This window comes from Lissotriton helveticus, chromosome 1_1 (assembly GCF_964261635.1).
Source record: "Lissotriton helveticus chromosome 1_1, aLisHel1.1, whole genome shotgun sequence".
NCBI lineage: Eukaryota > Metazoa > Chordata > Amphibia > Caudata > Salamandridae > Lissotriton > Lissotriton helveticus.
Window position 1 is genome coordinate 849,893,827 of NC_136057.1, and position 23,937 is coordinate 849,917,763.

Genomic DNA, 23,937 nt, shown 5'->3' on the forward strand with positions numbered 1-23,937 from the left:
ATGCAGCTTGGCCCGGACGATCCCGACTGGGGTGGCGCTTAGATGGTTGGTGGCTCCAGGAACCCACAACTAAGAAACATATTCAGTGGGCATAGTAAATACCTAGAGGCCAATAAGGGCTCTGTTGAATCCCCTGAGAATATCTAGACTAGAGGCAATCAAAGCTACAGTTAGGTGGGATATCAGAAGCCATATTTTAGAGGCATGTAAGAGGCAAAGACACGAAGAACAAATCTTGAGACCCGCATCCTAGACTTAGAGGCAAAATATTAAAATCTCGTGCTCCCAAAACACTCAGGGATTCCTTACACAATCACACAGCCCTAAAACAGTTGCTCTTTGACGAACGCTAGACGATGTGGCATCCACACAAAGCCTCATTTACCATTGGGGAGACAAAACAAGCAGGACCCTGCATTGACTTGGAGTCAACATGACCCTCTGGACACTTATTGCTATATAACAGAGGACGCACGTATCGGGCACACTGAGGAAGCCACTGTTGCCCCACAGTTCGCCTCTTATTACACTGATCTTTAAGCTCAACTTTCTTAGATAAACCCAACTGCCCCCCAAGACTTTATAAAAGACCTACTAAATGCCCCCTGACCTCCATCAACAGAGAATCGCTCAAGAGTGCCATCACACGTGAGAAATTAGGGAAGGCCCTGTCTCAGCTCCTACCTGGTCAGATCCTGGGTCCCAATTGATTTATGGCAGAATTCTTTAAAACGTTTAGAACCTTACTTCTTGACCTGTTATATGAGGTTTTTTGGAAAGCTCGAGACAGGCGTGCTCGCCCTGATCTGCGCTTAGCAGAGATTGTGGTCATACGCAAGTCTGGTCTCTCATCCGATTGCTGCTCCTCTTACTTCTCCATATTCCTCTTAAACATAGACGTTAAAATATAGACTAACGCCATAGCGAATAGGCCAATGCTTGCTACTTTGGTCCACCCAGATCAATGTGGCTTTATGACCCAACGTGCCACGAAACAATATTCCACGTGTCTACAATTCTTTGGCGGATTTCCTACAAGGAGCACATGGGCTCCTCCTGGCAGACTTTCATAAAGCCTTTGAATCAGTCCGATGCCTATTACAAGAACTGAACTATCCTTTTCCTGGATAAGGCTATTATATGCAGACTTGAGGGCTAGAGGGAGAGTTGGTGTTCTGTGTTGTCGGACCCATTCCCAATACATAGAGTTATGAGACAGGGTTGCTCACGATCACCCTTGCTCTTCTCATTATAATTGAACCCCTAGCCGGGTGATTGAGAGTGGAAGCCCTGGTCCAGAGCGTAGAACGGGCACCTGACATCTCTTCAAGATAACCGTGTATGCCAATGACATCCTGATATTTCTGCAAGGCCCTTAAGTGTCCTTCACATTCTCAGCATTTTTTAAAGCTTTTCTGGACTCACTATCAACAGAGCTAAATCCTTGGTATACCCCATGGGCAACCCAACCCCTTCTCCTGCTCTTCGCTGAATGACTGAGCTACAGGTCCTGAAAGGTGATTTCCACTATCGAGGAGCCTACTTCATGGCAGACCCTCATCAGGCCTGGAACAGGTATACACCTGTTACAACGCATTTTTTACTCCGCACTACCATTACAACGCGACTTTTACTCCGCATACCGTTACAACGCATTGCGCTGGGGGGCGCTGTAGGATAGGGAATAAGTTTAATTTTCTATCCAACACCTTCCCTAGTGTCCACGGGGACTGGTGTTGGAATAGAAAATTATACTTACCACTATCCAGCGCCCCAAGGCGCTATGCGTTGTAACGGTATGCGGAGTAAAAGTCGCGTTGTAATGGTCTGCGGAGTAATAGTATGCGTTATAACGTCATACATCCCCTGGAACAGCACTATCCATCCCCAATTAGATTGTCTACATAGAAATCTGGGATTAAGGACAATACTAGCACTCTCTATTATGGGGTGCGCCGCTATCTACAAAACGGTAGCCCTTCCCCGGCTGCTCTATCAATTACAGAAGTATCCATTTCCCTTACCACAGACCTCCGTCAAGGTGTTTAATTCCCTTCTGTGTGACTTCCTATGGAGTAACCATACTCCGAGGATAGCTCTTTCCAAATACTGTAAATCTACATACAACTGTGGCATCGCAACACCCACTGGACCTGACTTTGTACTATACGATAGCACACTTCATTAAAGTGAATGAGTGGTGGTTGGACACTGAAGCAGACCGACCTTTGCAACCGAAAAATGGGCAATGCAGGGCACCTACCTACTGTGTTTGTTGTATGAAAGCACTCCCCTAAACCTCCCGCCAACCACAACTGTGACACTCCAAATCTAGAGAGACACTCAGAAAGCCCTCAGATGGATGTGATGGCAAATTAAAGAAACCCCACTGTGGTGCAGAACCCTGATGCCTCAGGCCTCAAACGTCTAGGGATTTAAATCATGGGACATAATTGGCATTTCCAAATTGGGCAATATTCTGTCGGCCAACACAATGAAATCCTTTTTAGACGTACAAACAGAATACAATGTACACCACAACTTTTCATATACTCACAGCTACAGCACACTCTTACACTCTATGTGGTGAAGATTACTGACACACTGAAATATAGTCCACTGGAGCCCAAGATTCTACTAGACAAACTAACCAAACATAAAATCTCCCAAGTGTATTGATCCCTAGTAATGAATTCACCAGACTCCTCCAGCCGTTTACGAGACAACTCTCTGACGATAACTGGAGAGAGGAACAGGCCTCCATCCTTGAATCAGCCCTCGCCTCACAGTTTAGACGTATACAATGTTAATACCTCAATTTTGTGCATTATACAGGAGACAGGCTCTGGAGAATAGCGGCCATTGCCTCGCCACACTGTCTATGATGCAACAGAGAGAGGGGAGGTACCTTCTTTAAACAGTCTGGGTGTGACTGGAACTGAAACCATTCAGGGAGGAGTTGATGGCATGCCTGGGGTGTGTGTTCGGGCTGGACTGTTCCCACAAGGCACAGGGTCAGACTGATTTGCATATAGCCATGTCTGAACTGGGGTGGCTGAGTGAACTAAAGAATGGTGATGGATTAAACCCAGATCAGTTGACTGGGGGTGAGTGTTTGATTTGTTCAAACGCTCCGTCCATCATCCCCTTTTGTATCGCTTTGTTCGCCCTAAGTGTGGCAGGGTATGCTCAAACGTGAGTCCCTTGTTCACTTGGCCACTGGATTCAAGATAGCCTGGCTGATGAGGATTATGAATCCGAAACCGGTCTCAGGATGCTTGTTTCCGGTCCAGGGAAGACATGGCTTGGCAGTTCGGGCTGGACTGTTCCCACAAGGCACAGGGTCAGACTGATTTGCATATAGCCATGTCTGAACTGGGGTGGCTGAGTGAACTAAAGAATGGTGATGGATTAAACCCAGATCAGTTGACTGGGGGTGAGTGTTTGATTTGTTCAAACACTCCGTCCATCACCCCCTTTTGTATTGCTTTGTTTGCCCTAAGTGTGGCAGGGTATGCTCAGACGTGAGTCCCTTGTTCACTCGGCCACTGGATTCAAGATAGCCTGGCTGATGAGGATTATGAATCCGAAACCGGTCCCAGGATGCTTGTTTCCGGTCCAGGGAAGACATGGCTTGGCAGTTCGGGCTGGACTGTTCCCACAAGGCACAGGGTCAGACTGATTTGCATACAGCCATGTCTGAACTGGGGTGGCTGAGTGAACTAAAGAATGGTGATGGATTAAACCCAGATCAGTTGACTGGGGGTGAGTGTTTGATTTGTTCAAACGCTCCGTCCATCATCCCCTTTTGTATCACTTTGTTCGCCCTAAGTGTGGCAGGGTATGCTCAGACGTGCGTCCCTTGTTCACTTGGCCACTGGATTCAAGATAGCCTGGCTGATGAGGATTATGAATCCGAAACCGGTCCCAGGATGCTTGTTTCCGGTACAGGGAAGACATGGCTTGGCAGTTCGGGCTGGACTGTTCCCACAAGGCACAGGGTCAGACTGATTTGCATATAGCCATGTCTGAACTGGGGTGGCTGAGTGAACTAAAGAATGGTGATGGATTAAACCCAGATCAGTTGACTGGGGGTGAGTGTTTGATTTGTTCAAATGCTCCGTCCATCATCCCCTTTTGTATCGCTTTGTTCGCCCTAAGTGTGGCAGGGTATGCTCAGACGTGAGTCCCTTGTTCACTTGGCCACTGGATTCAAGATAGCCTGGCTGATGAGGATTATGAATCCGAAACTGGTCCCAGGATGCTTGTTTCCGGTCCAGGGAAGACATGGCTTGGCAGTTCGGGCTGGACTGTTCCCACAAGGCACAGGGTCAGACTCATTTGCATATAGCCATGTCTGAACTGGGGTGGCTGAGTGAACTAAAGAATGGTGATGGATTAAACCCAGATCAGTTGACTGGGGGTGAGTGTTTGATTTGTTCAAACGCTCCGTCCATCATCCCCTTTTGTATCGCTTTGTTCGCCCTAAGTGTGGCAGGGTATGCTCAGACGTGAGTCCCTTGTTCACTTGGCCACTGGATTCAAGATAGCCTGGCTGATGAGGATTATGAATCCGAAACCGGTCCCAGGATGCTTGTTTCCGGTCCAGGGAAGACATGGCTTGGCAGTTCGGGCTGAACTGTTCCCACAAGGCACAGGGTCAGACTGATTTGCATATAGCTATGTCTGAACTGGGGTGGCTGAGTGAACTAAAGAATGGTGATGGATTAAACCCAGATCAGTTGACTGGGGGTGAGTGTTTGATTTGTTCAAACGCTCCGTCCATCATCCCCTTTTGTATCGCTTTGTTCGCCCTAAGTGTGGCAGGGTATGCTCAGACGTGAGTCCCTTGTTCACTTGGCCACTGGATTCAAGATAGCCTGGCTGATGAGGATTATGAATCCGAAACCGGTCCCAGGATGCTTGTTTCCGGTCCAGGGAAGACATGGCTTGGCAGTTCGGGCTGGACTGTTCCCACAAGGCACAGGGTCAGACTGATTTGCATATAGCCATGTCTGAACTGGGGTGGCTGAATGACCTCAAGAATGGTGATGGATTAGACCCAGATCAGTTGACTGGGGGTGAGTGTTTGATTTGTTCAAACGCTCCGTCCATCATCCCCTTTTGTATCGCTTTGTTCGCCCTAAGTGTGGCAGGGTATGCTCAGACGTGAGTCCCTTGTTCACTTGGCCACTGGATTCAAGATAGCCAGGCTGATGAGGATTATGAATCCGAAACCGGTCCCAGGATGCTTGTTTCCGGTCCAGGGAAGACATGGCTTGGCAGTTCGGGCTGGACTGTTCCCACAAGGCACAGGGTCAGACTGATTTGCATATAGCCATGTCTGAACTGGGGTGGCTGAGTGAACTAAAGAATGGTGATGGATTACACCCAGATCAGTTGACTGGGGGTGAGTGTTTGATTTGTTCAAACGCTCCGTCCATCATCCCCTTTTGTATCGCTTTGTTCGCCCTAAGTGTGGCAGGGTATGCTCAGACGTGAGTCCCTTGTTCACTTGGCCACTGGATTCAAGATAGCCTGGCTGATGAGGATTATGAATCCGAAACCGGTCCCAGGATGCTTGTTTCCGGTCCAGGGAAGACATGGCTTGGCAGTTCGGGCTGGACTGTTCCCACAAGGCACAGGGTCAGACTGATTTGCATATAGCCATGTCTGAACTGGGGTGGCTGAGTGAACTAAAGAATGGTGATGGATTAAACCCAGATCAGTTGACTGGGGGTGAGTGTTTGATTTGTTCAAACGCTCCGTCCATCATCCCCTTTTGTATCGCTTTGTTCGCCCTAAGTGTGGCAGGGTATGCTCAGACATGAGTCCCTTGTTCACTTGGCCACTGGATTCAAGATAGCCTGGCTGATGAGGATTATGAATCCGAAACCGGTCCCAGGATGCTGGTTTCCGGTCCAGGGAAGACATGGCTTGGCAGTTCGGGCTGGACTGTTCCCACAAGGCACAGGGTCAGACTGATTTGCATATAGCCATGTCTGAACTGGGGTGGCTGAGTGAACTAATGAATGGTGATGGATTAAACCCAGATCAGTTGACTGGGGGTGAGTGTTTGATTTGTTCAAACGCTCCGTCCATCATCCCCTTTTGTATCGCTTTGTTCGCCCTAAGTGTGGCAGGGTATGCTCAGACGTGAGTCCCTTGTTCACTTGGCCACTGGATTCAAGATAGCCTGGCTGATGAGGATTATGAATCCGAAACCGGTCCCAGGATGCTTGTTTCCGGTCCAGGGAAGACATGGCTTGGCAGTTCGGGCTGGACTGTTCCCACAAGGCACAGGGTCAGACTGATTTGCATATAGCCATGTCTGAACTGGGGTGGCTGAGTGAACTAAAGAATGGTGATGGATTAAACCCAGATCAGTTGACTGGGGGTGAGTGTTTGATTTGTTCAAACGCTCCGTCCATCATCCCCTTTTGTATCGCTTTGTTCGCCCTAAGTGTGGCAGGGTATGCTCAGACATGAGTCCCTTGTTCACTTGGCCACTGGATTCAAGATAGCCTGGCTGATGAGGATTATGAATCCGAAACCGGTCCCAGGATGCTGGTTTCCGGTCCAGGGAAGACATGGCTTGGCAGTTCGGGCTGGACTGTTCCCACAAGGCACAGGGTCAGACTGATTTGCATATAGCCATGTCTGAACTGGGGTGGCTGAGTGAACTAAAGAATGGTGATGGATTAAACCCAGATCAGTTGACTGGGGGTGAGTGTTTGATTTGTTCAAACGCTCAGTCCATCATCCCCTTTTGTATCGCTTTGTTCGCCCTAAGTGTGGCAGGGTATGCTCAGACGTGAGTCCCTTGTTCACTTGGTCACTGGATTCAAGATAGCCTGGCTGATGAGGATTATGAATCCGAAACCGGTCCCAGGATGCTTGTTTCCGGTCCAGGGAAGACATGGCTTGGCAGTTCGGGCTGGACTGTTCCACAAGGCAAAGGGTCAGACTGATTTGCATATAGCCATGTCTGAATTGGGGTGGCTGAGTGAACTAAAGAATGGTGATGGATTAAACCGAGATCAGTTGACTGGGGGTGAGTGTTTGATTTGTTCAAACGCTCCGTCCATCATCCCCTTTTGTATGGGGTGTGTGTTGGACTGGCACATGGTTGGCACTCCTCCATATCATGACTGAGCTAGACACCGATTGATAAAGGGCTGCTAAGGCTAGGCTGGTGGTAGTGGTAGTAAAAAGAGACATTGCTGGAGCTGGGAAGAGCGTGAAACCACTGGCCTTAGAAAAATTAGGTCTAGACTGGATAGGTGCATTTCACTGGAAATCCATATGTACAAAGCCAGGGGTTGCCTGCAAAAACAGTACAAAATGTGGGCTCTGTTGTGTCACTACAGGGGTATTACCCTGCAAAGAAGTGAAGACCCACATCGAGCCCTGAACAAGGAAATCCAGATGACAAGATTGACTTATGAACTGGGGGGCGGGAAGGGGAGGTTAGACCAATGTTCAACATGGTTGCTCTGTTGTGTACTGAATGGGCGCTGTGGGAGGGTCATTTGGTAATGGCTAACTGTATTTTACTTCCTCAAGGTACTTTGGTTGATGACTACATTTCCAATGTACCATTTGCTGAAACAACAAAAAAACAATACAATTTTACGTAGAAAAACATTCTTAATGGTTTCCCATCTTTTGAATATAGCTCTAGGTGCTAGACTGTATATGTAAACATTTATTACAGACATGAAGCTCTGTGGCACCAGAGTAACCCTGATCAGTTGTCAGCTGATGTGATGGCATGGCACCATAAAAAGCGGTACCCAGTACCCTTTAGGTTATCCTTGTTTAATTGTTTTTGCACAACTGATGTAAGAATAGCCCCACCTCCCATTCCATCACTGCTAAGGAATTCATCTCCTTTTAGTCCACTTACATACCAACTTAAAATAGTCATCTATTAAATCTATCAATCTTTGTCATTATTAATTAGATCTTTCAGAAATGTCTGAAAAGATAAATCTACACTAGATTAAAAAATGTCTGAAACAAATAAAAAATGCTGTCAAGTCTTTTGAGCCTTGCAAGAGTCTGGGACAATAATGTTTTCCAGACACGTATTCTTTTTTTCTACCAGGAACTTATTTTTAAAGACTTTTCATATGGATGGGTTACCTAGCACCTTTGAATTTTGTACAGAGAAGTGAAGTACTGTGTTCCCCTAAATAGGCTTTGAGCATCAACATTCCTAAAACTAGGAAGAATGTTGAGTTTATTGGTAATTAGAACCTTGCATCTTTGATTATTTTTAATATGCTCTAAAATTATTGATTTGGCGGGTTAATATAGTCAATAAACCATATTGAACAGTCTGATTGTCTAAAAGGTTGTTTCTTTTGTGACAATACTAGATTATTACGCCATGTTCTTATGAATTCATCTTAGTGTGACGATCCTTGAGACCTGTTGGATTTTAATGCTGAAAGAAAATTGACTGGAATTCTAATTTTTTTTTAATGTACTGACATATTTAAATGTGATTTTGGTAAAAAAAAAAAGACTTAAATGATCAAATGTCAAATATTGCTCTTCTGCCGCCGGTATTATTAAGGGGATGGTTTCTTTAAGAATGCTGCAAACACAACAAGATGATGGATGAAGTGCTGAAACCTTTCAAACACTCACCCCCAGTCAAGAGATCTGGGTTAAATCCATTGTTCTTTTGCTCACCATGCCACCCCAGTTTTGACCCAGTCCTAAGAAAATCAGTCTTGACCCTGCTCCCCAGGGCAACAGCCAGGCCAGAACTGCCTGGACTGGAAGTAAGCATCCTGGAACTGGTTTAGGGTATTACCCATCATTAGCCATGCTAGCTTGAATCCAGTGACGATTCAGAAAAGGGGGTGGTGATGAACAGAGTGTCTGAATTAAGCAGACCACTCCTACCCAGTCCAAAGATCAGGGCTTGATCCATCACCGTTATTTAGCTCACTGCCCCATCCCAGCTCAGAACCTGGCTATATGCAAATTAGTCTGTCCCTGGCCCAGTGCATCATGGGAACAGGGCAGACCAAACTACCAAGCCAATTCTTCACCAGAAAGGAGACAAGCTACCGGGGACCGGTTTCTGGCATTTCAGCCTCGTCGGCCCAGCTTGCTTGAATCCTGATGGAGCAGTGAGCAAGGGACTCATGTCTGAGTATACCCTGCCACACCTATAGTGGCCAAAAACGATTCAGAAAAGGGGGTGGTGATGAACAGAGTGTCTGAATTAAGCAGACCACTCTTACCCAGTCCAAAGATCAGGGCTTGATCCATCACCGTTATTTAGCTCACTGCCCCATCCCAGCTCAGAACCTGGCTATATGCAAATTAGCTTGAATCCAGTAGCACAGCAAGCCAAGGACCTACGTCTAGGCATACCCTTGACCACTTAGGGCGAACATAGCAAACACAACAAGACGATGGACAGAGTGCTAAAACTGTTCAAACATTCACCTCCTGTCAAGAGATCTAGGTTAAATCAAACGTTCTTTTGCTCACCATGCCATTCAAGTTTGGAACCAGCCATATTAAAATCAGTCTTAACCCTGCTCCCCATGGGAACAGTCCAGCCTGAACTGCCAGGCCAGGTCTTCCCTGGAGTGGAAACAAGCATCCTGGAACAACCTTCCCCATTGATATATTATGCTATGTGTAGTTGTAAAGCGCTCTTTCACCCACAAGGATATCCTGGCACTGAGCAGGTGTGTGACTAGCCCTGCCTGCGATAGGTCGGTTAATTAGAAAGCCAGGTTTTCTGCTTCTTGCAGAATTTAAGAAGACGGAAGCTCTGATGTGGAGTGGGGGGAGTCGTTCCACACTTTAGGAGCGATTTAAGAGAACATCTGTCCTCCTGATCTGGTTCTGTGTATTCATACTATGTGAGTGAATGGTGTAGTAGCTTGAATGTGTGTGTGAGAACTATGAGCTGAGGAAGTTTGTGTATCAGGAGCAAGGGGTGGAGTGATGTGAGTTCTCTGTGGGAGGTTAAGGATCAGTCTGGCTTCCGAGTTCTGGATTGTTGGTAGCCTTCTAGTGAGTTGCTTGGTGATCCTGGCATAGAGACTGTTGCCATAGTCCAACTTGCTGGTGACTTGGGCATGAGAGAAAGATCTTCTAGTGTCGCTTGGAAACCATTTGAAGATCTTCTGCAGCACCTTCAAGGTGTAGAAGCCGGATGCAGAAGCAGGATGCAGTGACAGCATTGACTTGTGCAGTCATGCCTATTTTGCTGTTCATGATTATTGCAAGGTTCCTGGTGTTGGTTGTGAGTGTGAGTCCGAGTTTGGCCGGCCACCAGCTGGAGACCTATGGTGATGTGTTCTTGCTGCAGATGACTATGTCTGTCTTGTCGGTGTCCAGCTTGAGGATGTTAGCTTTCATTCAGTTACAAACTTTGGTCATGCAGGCGGAGAACTTGTTTCTTATGTTGAGGGTTTGTCCAAGAGGGAGAGTATGAGTTGCGTGTCATCTGCGTAGGAGAGGATGTTCATGTCGTGCGCGTGAATGTCGCTGGCGAGAAGGATTATGTATGCATTAAAGAGAGTGGGGCTGAGCGATGACTCTTCAGGCCCTCCGCAAATGAATTTGCGGGCTTCCTAAGAGTAAGGTGCCAGACTGACAGCTTAGCTTGTGCTCCGTCTATTAAGAGGGAAGAGACCAGTGGAGAGTGTGTCCTTCGATGCCAATCTCATGCAGACACTTGAGAAGCATGGGGTAAGAGACTATGTCAAATGCTGCAGAGAGGTCCAGGAGAGTGAAGGCTGTCAAGGATCATGCATATGCTTTCTGTGGGGATGATGATTGCGGTTCCCATACTATCGTTAAGCCTGAATCCAGACTGTTTGGAGTTAAGTAGCTGGTGGTTGCTGAAGTGGTCGCTGAGGCATTGGTTGATTAATTTGTATAAGATCTTCATAGTTGCTGCCTTGTCGACTGTGATGTGACCGAGGAAAAAAATCAGGTCCAATTGGTATCCGGCAGTGTAGGCAGGGATTCGGTAACATGAACGCTTGAAAGGCGCTGGAGGAAACTTTACACTGAAGAAACCAAAACTACCTAAAAAAATGACGTAAAAAATATCACAGTCTCAGTAAAACCATTCACGCTGAGTTTTATTCTCAAAAGATTCTAAAGGCTTAACACTGTGCTAAAACTCTTGTTAGGTAGTGTCTGACCCCGGGCAATACGCGACCCCCCCAGCTCTCTCCCACAGCCAATGTGAGGAACCCGCTCTCTTTTTTAGTAACAAAGTTATTAATATGCATTCTGAGCTGCTTAGCAAATGCTCACAGGATGTGCAATTGGAAGAAGCTGACCCAACTATTATCAGGCAGAACTGTAGGCCTACTTATGCAGCTGATTCCACAAATAGCGTTAGCCCCCCACCTAAATTAGCTACCTGGGCCACCTTCGATACCAAGTCCTTTAACCGCATCCTTCACACCACCAAATCAGGATCCCCCTTGTTCCCCTACCACCCCATTTGTTGGGCCAGTTGAATCCTTCCATACTATTGATAGTAAAGAATCTCCTTAATGCTTCTCTAAAGGAAAGGATGGTCCCACAAAGATTATATGCAATGGTCCTCCCCCTCCTAAAGAAAGCAAACTTGGATCCTTCCAACCCCTCTAACTTCCGTCCCATCTCTCTGCTGCCCATTTTCTCAAGAATTCTGGAAAAGAACGTTAATGGCCAACTGTCCTACTTTGTGGAAACCCAGAGTTTTCTTCAATCCTTCCCAATCTGGGTTTAGAGCTGGCTTCTCTACTAAATCTAGCATTTTGGGGGTTACAGAAATGCTAAGGCACCACTTGGATGAGGGTGAAACTGTAGCACTCATCCTGTTAGATCTTAGCACTACCTTTAAAAAAAAAAAATCTTTTTATTGCTTTCTACAGAAGAAAAACAAATCGACACAGCATAAAAGACAATCGGCAAAGTACGGTCATGGTATGTTAACACAGTGGTGACAATAGCAAAATAATATACACTACAGAAATGATGACAGTTTATCCCTTGAGTTGGGTCAGGGGATAGCGGTTCTTCCTCTAAGGAATCTACCGGGCCACACAGATCCCTGCCCTATATGCATTCCACCCAGGCCATACTGCGGCCCACTTTCTGGGGCATCCTCGTGCCATATATACTGTCTTTTCGCTGAACATGCACCAGTCCAGACTTCTCTCCCAGGAGGCCAAGGTAGGCGGAGCCGCCGCTCCCCACTGCCGGGCTATATCTCGTTTGGCCACCATCGTCCCCAATGTAGCCCAGGTCCTCTCCATAGTTGTTAAATCAGTGGGACGCCACATGTTTAAGAGACATCGCTTAGCCTCCTGACGAATGGTCTTATGAAGCACCTCCTCCATTACCTCATGTATCTCTCACCAATACTGTTGTATCTGGTCGCATTCCCAAATTATGTGGATGAAGGTACCCGTGTTCCCCTCAACGGCGCCTGCAATCGCCCCCGTCACCCCATCCCATATGAACTAGCTGTGGCTCAGTGATCGGGAGTATTGTTAATCGTTTTCTTGTATGTGAGGGAGATAGCCGTCCAGCAAAGGATCCTCCAGTGGCAATGATTCTGGGGGGGTTGTGCCTTTCTGTACGGCAGTGGTGATGGCGTGTCTAATCTGCGTGTATCGGAATAATTCCGTGGTGAAGAGTTCATACTGTTGTTGAAGCGTGGCAAAGGGGACCGCAGCGCCCTTAATCCAGAGATCACCCAGGCGGGATATGCTGATCAAATCCCACTTATCAAAGCCCTTCATGGACCAGAGGCTACCCAACAGTTCAGAGTCCCACAGAGGCGTAGCCAGTGTGAGTTTCCGGTCCCAACCTAGGCTCTTACTGATGGAATGCCAAATAGCGACTGAGTGATTGGTGGGGCCCGTGAGGGACAGTCCCCTGGGGTTGGAATATAAGGCTCTGATAAAATTCCCCCTGGGCAGTAGCCACCTGTCCATCATAAAAGCTGGGTCATCTGGTTGGCGATACGTACATTGATTAATAGGCGCTGGGTGGGACGCCCAATAATACCTACGAATGTCGGAGTGACTAATGCCTCCGTTAAACCAGTTAAGGACCAATTTGTTAAGCGCTATCCTGGGCCTCCCTTCCCACAACAGTTCTCTTTGCAACCCCTCTATTTCCCTGAAATATCATGCTGGGACTGGATCTGGATAATTTTCTAAGGCATATAGTAGCCGAGGCAGTGACATCATTTTAAATAGTGCCGCTCTGCCCAACAGTGAGAGCGGTAAGGCCTTCCAACAGGACACATCCCTCCTAAGGCGCTGCAGGGGCGGGACCAGGTTACGTTCAGACCTGAGTTTAGGGTCAGCTGTAATAAAGACCCCTAGATAGCGGAAGCTATCCCTCACTGTCTGCATTGGGCAATCCTTCGGCAAGGGGGGTGTTGCGCCTCCCAATACATATATGAGCGACGTGCTCCAGTTGATTGTATAGCCCGAGTACATGCCAAATGTTGTGAAGATATCCAGCACACATATTAGAGATTTTTTGGGGGAGGTTAAATAGAGGAGAACGTTGTACACAGAGTGAGATTCGGTCCTCCCAGCCGGCCGACCACCGCATTCCACGAATCATCGGGTCCGCGCGGATCCAGGCCGCCAATGGCTCCAGGGCGAGGGCAAAGAGCAGGGGGGACAGGGGGCACCCCTGTCTGGTCCCGTGGTGCAACTGAAAAGGGTCTGATCGCGTATTATTAACTATTACCTGGGCCATAGGTGCCGAATAAAGAAGTCTAATCCATGACATGAAGACCGGTCCAAACCCCATTTTGGCAAGAACTGCTAGTAGGTATGACCACTCCATGGTATCAAAGGCCATGGAGGCATCTAGCGACACTGTCATCGTAGGCTCGTCGACAGTGTCTACTTTCCCCAATTCTCCATGGACTCTGCGCAGATTGAGGTGCCGTTTTGCAGTGGGGCATGAAGCCCGACTGATCCAGGCTTAGCGTTCCCTTTGACACGGTGTCCCACCATATTCTCCTGGGTGAACTGCAGACACTAGGGCTTGGCGGAACAGCCTTGGAATGGTTTCGCTCTTTACTTAAGGACCGAACCTTGCAGGTCTCCTCTTTATCGGTCAGATTAAACTCTCACGCCTTCCCCTGTGGAGTTTCACAGGAATTGGTGTTGAGCCCTCTGCTATTCAATATATATATCCACTCTTTAGCTGAGGTGGTCAAAAATGTGGGGCTGTCTCTTTTTTTTCCTATACCGACAATACCCAGATTGTGTTCTCCCTCTCTTCGACACCAAGGACACGGACCCTCGCACCTTAGTTTGGGCTTGAGCAAGGTCTTCCTCTGGATGCAGAATAATGTGCTCAAACTCATCGGAGACAAAACTGAAGTTGTAATCCTAGGCAAAGGCCTGATCTCTGGGGGTCACAGCACTGGCCTGCCGAACTGGGAGCTCTGCCCACTCCTAGCACTGTTAAGAATTTGGGGTTCATTGTGGATGAGTCACTATCCATGAACCAACAAGTAGCCATGATGAAGTCTACCCGCTGTGCAGTCCTGAAGTGGTGAAAAAAGATCCTATGGCTGGTTCCTCTCCCAGCACAGAGGACGGTGATACAAGCTCTTGTGATTGAAAGACTGGATTACGGTAACGTCCTGTATCTAGGAGCCGACAAATTCAATACCCATAGACGGCAACTTGTGCAGAACGCAGCTGCCAGGCTTCTCTACCGCCTACCGAGGTTCACCTCAGTCTCCGGCATTCTTTGTGACCTAAATCTGCTTCTCCAGCCGACCAGATGAAACCTGACCAGTTCCGAAATTTCCAAGAACACCTTTTGCCGGTGTGTTGGGAGCTGATTAACCTGTCTCTGGCTACGGTCACAGTACCTGCCACATGGAGGCATGCCAAAGTTCCCCTGCTGCTGAAGAAACCTTCCTTAGCCTCAAAATTATTGCCCCATCTCTCTTCTCCTGTTCCTGGCTAAGGCCACTGAATCCTTTGTTAATTCCATCCTAACAGAATACGTAGAGTCCAACAAGATACTGGACTCTTCACAGAACGGCTTTAGATCGCACCATAGTACCAAATTGGCCCTATTGGCGGTGATGGAACACATACAGAGCACTCTAGATGAGGAAACACCTCAGCCCTGATCCTACTCGACCTCAGCGCTGCATTTGACACGGTGTATCATGAGATCCTGCTGAGGAGCTTGCAGGAGATAGGCATCGGAGGGGATGTACTAGCCTGGATCACATCATTTCTAGATGGCAGATCATTTAGGGTTATCGCTCCCCCTCACGGCTCTCGGGAATATGCCATCCACTATGGAGTACCTCAGGGATCGCCACTGAGCCCGATGCTTTTTAATATCGATACACAACCCCTTGTGGTGGTGGCAAACAACAGAGAACTCTCATTAGTATTCTATGCTGATGACACTCAGCTGGTAATCTCCTTCTCCAACAACTCTAACCAGAACTTAATCAAATTTCATGAGGATATGTTGGCTGTAGCTGACTGGATGTCGGCATACTGCCTGCAGCTCAACACCAGCAAATCTGAAATTCTGCTGCTAAGAAAAGATATTCACTGATGGGTCGGCCAGTGGTGGCCTGACACGCTTTGGTCTGCTCCCTCGCCCAAGGAGACTGTGAAAAAGCTGGGCGTTTGGGTTGACAACGCCTTGTCCTTTAATGCCCAGACAAAAGCAGTGGCAGGACTTTGCTTTGGGCTTCTGTGCCGACTTACGCCGCTGCTAGGGTTTTTTGACCCACAAACATGCCAGATCATTATCCAATCTACGATTCTGTCCAGATTGGATTATTGTAATTCCCGGTATCTGGGTGTTAATAAATCTGGGATACATCGTCTGCAGATAGTGCAAAATGTGGCAGCATGTACTCTCTTTGCTCTCCCTAAATTCTGTTCAGTGTCGAAACTCATTCCTAAATTACACTGGCTGCCGGTCGACAAAAGAATCCATTTCAAGACCTTGTGCATAGTCCACAATATCTTCACCCATCAAGCGCCCCTATCTTGTCCGATCTTCTCTCGTTGTATATACCGCGCCGTAAGTTGCACCCCACAGATCTGCACCTGGCATGTGTTCCCCCATTCAAAAGATCAAGAGCTGGGGGGTTCCCCTTCAGGGTGATGGCGTCAGCCTTTGGAACACCCTTTCTTTGCCATCAGGAGCATTCATGTGACATTTAGAAAGGCCATAAAAACCTGGCTCTATCTGGAATAGCCTCTGCCCCCCCTGTCACCACCCTGTAATGTTGTTTCTGGTTCTAGCGCTAGGACGCCCCGTTGCTGGGGCAGCCATGAGCTCTACAAATCTTTTTAACATAACATAACACTGGTTGATTGTGTCTAACCGTATTAAGTTGAAAGCACGTTGCTGTATGTTTAGGGTCAAATCTTCCCCTAAATACCTTCTGGATTTAGCCCACCTATACTATCCCTCTCGTCCCTTGCGATCCGCTTGACAGACTCGGTTCGTGGTACCAAAAACCCGCCTGGCCCACATGAAAGGTCATTCTTTCTCCTGAAAGCATCTCTGATAGACTCTACATGTTTTCTTGCATTCTGCAAGGGTCTAAAGACCTGGCTTTTCTAACTTGTTCACAGACTTCTCCCTCTCTGTTCCCTACTTCCACCATGCGCTGGGAAACCCCTTGGGGTAGCTGCGCGCACTACACGTTTCGGAATAATAACAACATGCTGGGTGTTCCTGAGGTTTTCTGGGAGAATGATAAGAGCTTGGGTCACTGTGGTCTTCTAGGTGAAAGTTAATGTCTCTGAGGAGGATGAAGGTGCTGGCAGTGAAGATGAGGGGTGCAACAAAGTCTGTGATGTCGCTGGCGAAATAGGTTTTGGGTACTTGTGGTCTGTATATGAGGATCCGCCAAGTAAGAAGTTGGCTGTGATGCGTATCATGCATGTGAGTTGTTCCATGTAGCTGGTGGGTGTGTCTGTGTCGGTCATGCAGCTGATGGTATCTTTGAATATGATGGCGACTTCACCTCCCTTTGTTATGTGATTTTGTAAACAACACATGTGAATTAATGTTTGTACATCATTTACTTTATTCCTATAGTTTTCCTGTCTTTCCTCAATCTAAGTAATTCATCTTGTTATATTAATACACTTTTTGTTTGCATTTTTTTTCCAAACATATTTTATTTGCATTTGTAGCCATATGAAACTTTATAAATCAATAAATAAATAAACATAGGGCTCGCAGGGCCGACAGTATGTATGAAGTAATTAGAGCATACAGGTATGGCACAATTTTGGTGTGTACATTTAAACAAAGAAGTAACAAATATCATTTTTTTGCATTTTAAAGTATGCTTTGTTAATATACGAAACCTAATAAACTGTATTGAAATACATCATGAAGGCCAGCACCTCTGCGCGGTGGCATTTTTAGGTATGTTTTTTAACTCCATATGAAAAAAGACATTCTTGGAGAAACCACATTTTCTACACCTACAAGAGATTTGGGCATAATCCGTTTCCTATTTAACCCCAGACAGGGACTTACCCCAGCCCTTCCAGGACCATTTCCGAGGTTTGAAAGGGTCAAAGAAGTGTTTGTGAATGCCCGCAAACTCACAAGCGTTTAAGGATAACACCACCTAGAAACGTCCACACCACACCTTGTGCGCCGTCTAGGGCCGGCCAAACAGTCATGCACAGTTAGCATGTTCATCACCCGGCTGTATTGCACAGCCAGGGTGGAGAACATGCACAGTCTCCCACTCCTGCCTGAACGCCGAAACCACAGTGCTCAGACCGGTCACAACGCTGCTGTCATGCTGGTGACAGCAGCGTCGTGAGTGGCTAGCGGAGTCTGCGCTTCCAGCTCCATCATAAGAAGGAAGGAGGCGCTGCAGCAGCAGCACCCAGGTAAGTGCAATTCATTTTTTCATTTACCCTCCCCCGCCACCCCAGTTCGATAGCAGCTGCTACTACACGTAGGCAGCAGCAACCACTGAACATGCAAGGGCCGCATGTGAGGTTTGGGACTGCACAAAATTGTGCTGCTCTGCAAGGTGTCGAACAATGTACAATATTATGGGACTTTTGGGCAAATTTGAATCAGGTCCAAAGACTTCCAAGACACTCCCATCTAACTTCGTTCTAACTCAAATTGTATTTTTCTATACTCTTTCCCTAATCATGTTGGTACAGTGATTTTTTTATGCTACAGAAGCATGCCTTTACACCTTTCTACAGCAGTTTTTGATATGGGCAGAAATATGCTGACCACCTAAAGTGGGTTGAATTATATCCCTTTTTTTAACATTTACAATTTCTGTGCAAGAATAAACACTTACATAATTCGACCAAGAAGTTGTTTAACTGTTTCTCTTATACTTCACATTCCCAACCCACACCGATGACCTCCTAGGATGCCCTCCTGACAAAATCATTTGCCTAAACTGTTCCCTTGCCGAATCACGGAGGGGTGAGGCCCACGCCACTAGTGGTATGAGGAGTGGTTCTACGATAAAGAATGCCAGCTCAAGGTGGGTATGGGCACAGCCACACAAAGGAAATAGGTTCCTTCTCCCTAGCCTAATACACCCTTAGATGAAGTATAGACCACTACTAACACACACGTCTTGTGTATTTTTGTACAATAATCTAACTCCACAAGTTTTAGAAATTATTTTTAGGACACCCTATCAGAGATGCAGCAATTGCTTGTAAAAAGATTTTTACTTCTGCATTTAGCCTCCTTTCTGTCGGTCTTTCTTAATAATCTATTGTGAACACTAAATAATCTGGAAGATACAATAATAAAGAGGAAAACATCACTAACCTGTAACAATGATTCTCCAGCGTTTGTTTCTTCATTAGTTGTAGGAGAGCTTCCCAACGTCGTCTTGTTAGAATGAGAAGGTGTGCTTGCCTGTACCTGCCCCAAAAGGGAAGAAAGATTGCCATTGTGGGCTCATGTAGCTGGGTTTCAGAAATTACAAATGCCCCTTGCCACCAAAACAGTAAAAAAAGTTTGTATTCCAAAATCATCCAATTAAAAGCATTAGTTATTAAAAACAAATATCTTGATATAAGATACCTTCACTAGAGAACAGTTTTGTGGTCTGACCTAGAACTAGCGTTGTCTTGCTAGCCTCATGCAATCAACGACATTCATAAGCAAAAAATACATATATACACGCCCAGATGGGCTTTAGATTAGTCTTTTTCACCCACTGGCCTGTCATTCACATTTTGATTCTGCCTACTACACTACACCTCTTGCACTTCCTGTGACTGGCTTTTTTCGTCATTAGATGTGCACATCCACTCAACAGCAGCACACTTTGGTTCTAGGTTGGTGGGTCAATTCTTAACTTTGCCATTGCTCTTTTCTCTCTATTCTTTATATTTTGTCATATTTGTAGTTTAAATTCGGGCATCAGGTTACACTAACAGAAAGTCAACATTACCAATTGTTTGCACCAACAAGAAGCATACTTTCCTGCGGTGTAATTAAACTAAAAGAATTTCTACAGCTTTTCTAAGTACACCTGCAGTCTAATAATACAATTATATGCAATGCTTTTTGTACGATGTGCAAGCTTATTGCAAGAATATGACCCACTACGTTTAGGTAGTGACATCTGTTCTTCTTTAGAAAAAAAAAGTCTGGCATTTGCTTGCAAAGGAAAACACAATAGCCATTGCACAAGCATGCCAAGTCCAGACCTATTGTTTTTACCAATGCTGGTTTACTGTGTTATGTTTAAAACGTTGCTCTACTTGCATAGATGCCCTGGCTTCTTGTGTCAGCTCCAGAAGCTACTACGTGGCATGGTCAGAACGACAGTTGCATCATCCTGTATACGAGGGCCTGCCCTGCTCCCTTTCTTTTCCCAGATGCTTGCCATCGCTGGTTCACTTTTAGGTCTTGCCTGAGGTAGCTCAGTCCCTGTCGCCTCCAGGACATTTTGTTTACCTACAGGGGACTTAGAGGACACCCATTGCTTACCATTGGTTAGCTTCACTGCCATTCACATGTATTTGCCTTTCATAAATTGGCCAACGCAACATTCAATTCCAGTTCTTGCGTTTGTCTCTCTCCTGGACAATGGCCCACGTACTTGTTTGTGTTCTTTCACTGCTCCCTTAATTGGGTGCTAATCTTTTATTTTAGTCTAACCTCTAAAGTAGAGCGTATGTCTTTCCAGGAGTCTCCCTCGTGTACTTGTCCTTAGTATTGCTTCAGCTCCCCATGTTGTTTTGCCTTTTGTGCTACTTCCCCCTTACTGTTATCATTGTTGCTTGTGCCTGACCAATGTTCCTGTTGTTGCTTGCATTCTCCTACTGCTGTGTTGTTCCTCTTCCTCTGCCCCAACCGTTTCCGTGTTCTGGCTCTCACACCCCCTCGCCACCCCTTTGGAGATGTCTCTCGCCTCCACTCCGCAATGAACAAAAATAAAACTGCTATAATGCCATCAGTGCTGTCAGTGTCATAGTGCTTTTTGCCCCCGACCCGCAGCCCCTGTTGCCCCCCTCAATATGCCATGCCTCCGCGTTTCTGCACGTCCCATGCCTTTATAAACTCTCAGCTACTTATAGAGCAAACTTTATTCAAAAAATAATAAAGCAACATACACCAAACCTGCCCTTCCTCGTTCCTTTGCCATCAGGCGTACTGAGTTTGCTACAGTTTTCGAAGGCACAATTAACATGATTAGAGTCACATTTTACTTTCCTCTCCACCTGGAAACTAAGCTGACTTAAAGCACTAAAAAAACACTCCATAGTCCATGTTCAGTAATATAAATAAAAAGGAATACTTTCTTGTGTATCTGACACTTAGCCGTCAACCTTTTTTTTCTGGACTAGCCATCTCTTCCCACTGCAAAATATGTATGCCACACTCTTGCTTGCCGCACTTGTTGCTAGTGAGAAAGCCTTCTTTAGAACACAGCACTAACTCTGATCTCAGTCACGGTAAACCTCTTATAAAGAAAACAGAAACCCAACCCCCACTGAAAATGAACACCCCTCCTTATCAATGACATCTTAAGAAATGTTGCTTCTTGTTCTGGTTTAGCTACTGCTTGATGAAGCGGTGAAGTAATCATGTTAAGCATCCTTTACGCCACCACAGACGGCACCAGTCTGCAATACCGCTTGGAATGCACACACCTTATAAACGTTGACAAGGAACTGTGTGAACCTTTCATGTACCTTTTCGTATTTCAGAAGCTTAATACTGTCCCCCACGTTTCGTCTAGAACAGACTTTAGAAACGACTTTCAAATCTTGGAGCATCATTCCCTCAACATGCAGATCAGATATGTGTACCTGGAGACTGATTCAAATGAGTACATTAACTGCCTAAAACAAATGTGGGAAGAATTTAAGGGGGGCTATGTAAAGACATCTGAAATGTAGCATCCAGATAACAGAATCCCTGCATCTCAAACCAATCACTGAGTCATGTGAGGCAACACTGGATGAAAACAACTGAAGATAAGACTATTGCTCCCAAATTGCCACTTTCATCCTAGAAGAAAACGTCAACCTGAATGACCACATCCAGGCAATGTACAAGTGTGTCAGATTCATTCTTCTTACAAAAGCTCAATATTGTTAAACGCCTATCTAAACAGGACTATAACTTAAAACATATATCGCCCCTCTAAGAGAAGTTCGACATTTTGCAGCTAAAGTCCTGGCTTGATCAATAAAATCTGCCCACATATACTCCCCTCTCGTTCCTCAGTCACTGCCCCTTTTAGGCTAGTTACTCTTTGAAAACTGCACGTCTCAACTACACACCCCAGAAACGCAACACAACTGAATAATTCTCAGAAACTTAACGTGGTTGCTTCGGGAGTATCGGATACGGAAGCAAAAAAGACTCAACCTCAAAATCCCACAGGTAGAGAGAAAACACAACTTAAACGAGTATCCTCATCAGCATAGGGAACTCCGTGCTCACAGATCAACAATATGCCAATAAGACAAGTGAGGTGGACAGTTGCAGAGGAGAGCACTGCTGGCTACTGCGATGACTGAGAGGGAACTCACGGGCAAGATGGCGCCTACCAGTTTAGGTACCTAGTGGGCCTGACATGTGCGGCTTAGACTAGGAAGGGTCGGAATAGGCTGGTAAGAACAGCGTTGCTGTCAGGTACTTTTGGGTAGACTTCCCAAGTTGGGAACCTAAGGTTAGCAGTACATATGAAGATGTTCAGCCACCTCCGTTCACCAGGGGGGAACCTGGCGTCTAGGGACCCCCGGAGAATATGCCCCAAAAGATTGTTAATGTAAAATTGTTCCGGGAGTTTAGTTGGGAAGGCTTTGGCATGATTGGGGGGCTAAAATGGGTGTTTTTGTTTTAAGGAGCTGGAGCTGCAGTGCATGTTGTATTAAGTACAGAAACTGCTATCACTGAAGATGATGTGCATTCTACACCATACCCCACAACTAAATACTAGTATAAAATGACACACCAAGTGCGAACGATAAAATTCCTGACATGGAATATAAGAGGGATCAAATATCTTAAAAAAAACAAGGCACGCCATCACATACAAATTGCCTTGCTACAGGAAACGCATGTTATGACATCGATCTAGGTGAATATAGGCACCAGATGGATGGTAGAAAGGGTGGCTTTATCGTACTCCTCATACTCAAGGGAGGTGATCCTCTTAGTAAAGAAAGGGACCCCATTCATACTCACACACTCTGAAACAGATGACCAAGGGAGGTTTGTATTAGCACTGGGTAACTTGGGGGTCACTGTGGTAACAATGTTCAATATGTATGGTCCCAAAGTGATGACCCTGAGTTCTACAACAGGATCTGGGAATGCCTGGAAGGCCTAGAGCCCTCAGTGGTGATATGGGGAGGAGACCTTAACACATATTTATACCCTCAAATGGTTCGCGAAGCAACAACGGACTGACATGGAAAACAGGCAGCCTTCTCTATTCATGCTATTATGGAAACACTTTGGTTAGTAGATGTGCGGAGGACACGGCACCCGAACATAAGAGAAGGGGACATACACATCATCAGTGCATAGCACATGGTCTAGGCTAGACTATTGGCTGGCGTCGAGGGAAGCTAGCACCTACACTAAAACAGTATCTCATTCGGCTAGGACATTGTCTGACCATGCTCCGGGCTTGCTGGAGATGGCGATGCCCACTCAGAATCGACCACTATATCAGTGGAGGCTACAGCCCTCCTCGCTGTTTGACCCGGTGTTTAAGGATAGTATAAGCACGGCAATAATGCATTGTTTTCAAGAAAATGTGGAATCAGTGTATTTATTTATTTTAGTTATTTATTTGAACTTATAATGCGCAACAGCTACCCGCAGTGGGTTTCCCGGCGCCAGGGATAGACAAAAGTAGAAAAAGAAGGTACAGCAACAATACCGAGAACCAGCTAGAGCGACAGGGTAAATCTATTGAAAAAGTAGGGTCTTAAGTTTTTTCCGAAAACAGAATAAGTCTGTCTCAGATTTCAGGGCGGTAGGTAGCGCGTTCCAGGCTTTGGGGCCTAGATGGGAGAAAGACCGACCCCCCATCTTTGCAAGTTTGAATCTTGGGACAACAAAATCGCCATTAGCCGAAGATCTTAATGAGCGACTAGGTATATAAGGTTGAACAAGACTCTGTAGATATTTTGGGGCCGAGCCCTGCTTAATTTTAAAAAGATAATACAGGGCTTTAAATTTAATATGGCTTGGGACCCTAAGCCAGTGTAGATCAGATGGGGATGAGATGGGGACGTTATGGGAAGTGGTCAAGGTCACTATTCGAGGCAAATGTATGGGAGTCCAGGCAGGAGTTCTCATGGCCCTCCACAACAGGCTGAAATATATTGAATTCACCTTACAGGGACTGGAAAGAAACTACATGCAGTGTCATTGAGG

At 46.2% G+C, this 23,937-nt stretch overlaps 1 protein-coding gene across 2 annotated transcripts in view; it reads right to left on the reverse strand.

Moving 5' to 3' along the window:
* Positions 1-23,937, reverse strand: part of CHPT1 (choline phosphotransferase 1) — a 448,829-nt gene that overhangs the window by 45,564 nt on the left and 379,328 nt on the right. Inside the window, exon 9 of one of the 2 annotated variants that reach the window (XM_078675079.1) lies at positions 18,850-18,945. The exons of the other annotated variant lie outside the window; for it this stretch is intronic. Within the exon in view, the coding sequence (XP_078531205.1) occupies positions 18,850-18,945 (96 nt within the window). The remainder of the gene's footprint in view (positions 1-18,849; positions 18,946-23,937) is intronic. 2 annotated transcript variants of the gene reach the window in all.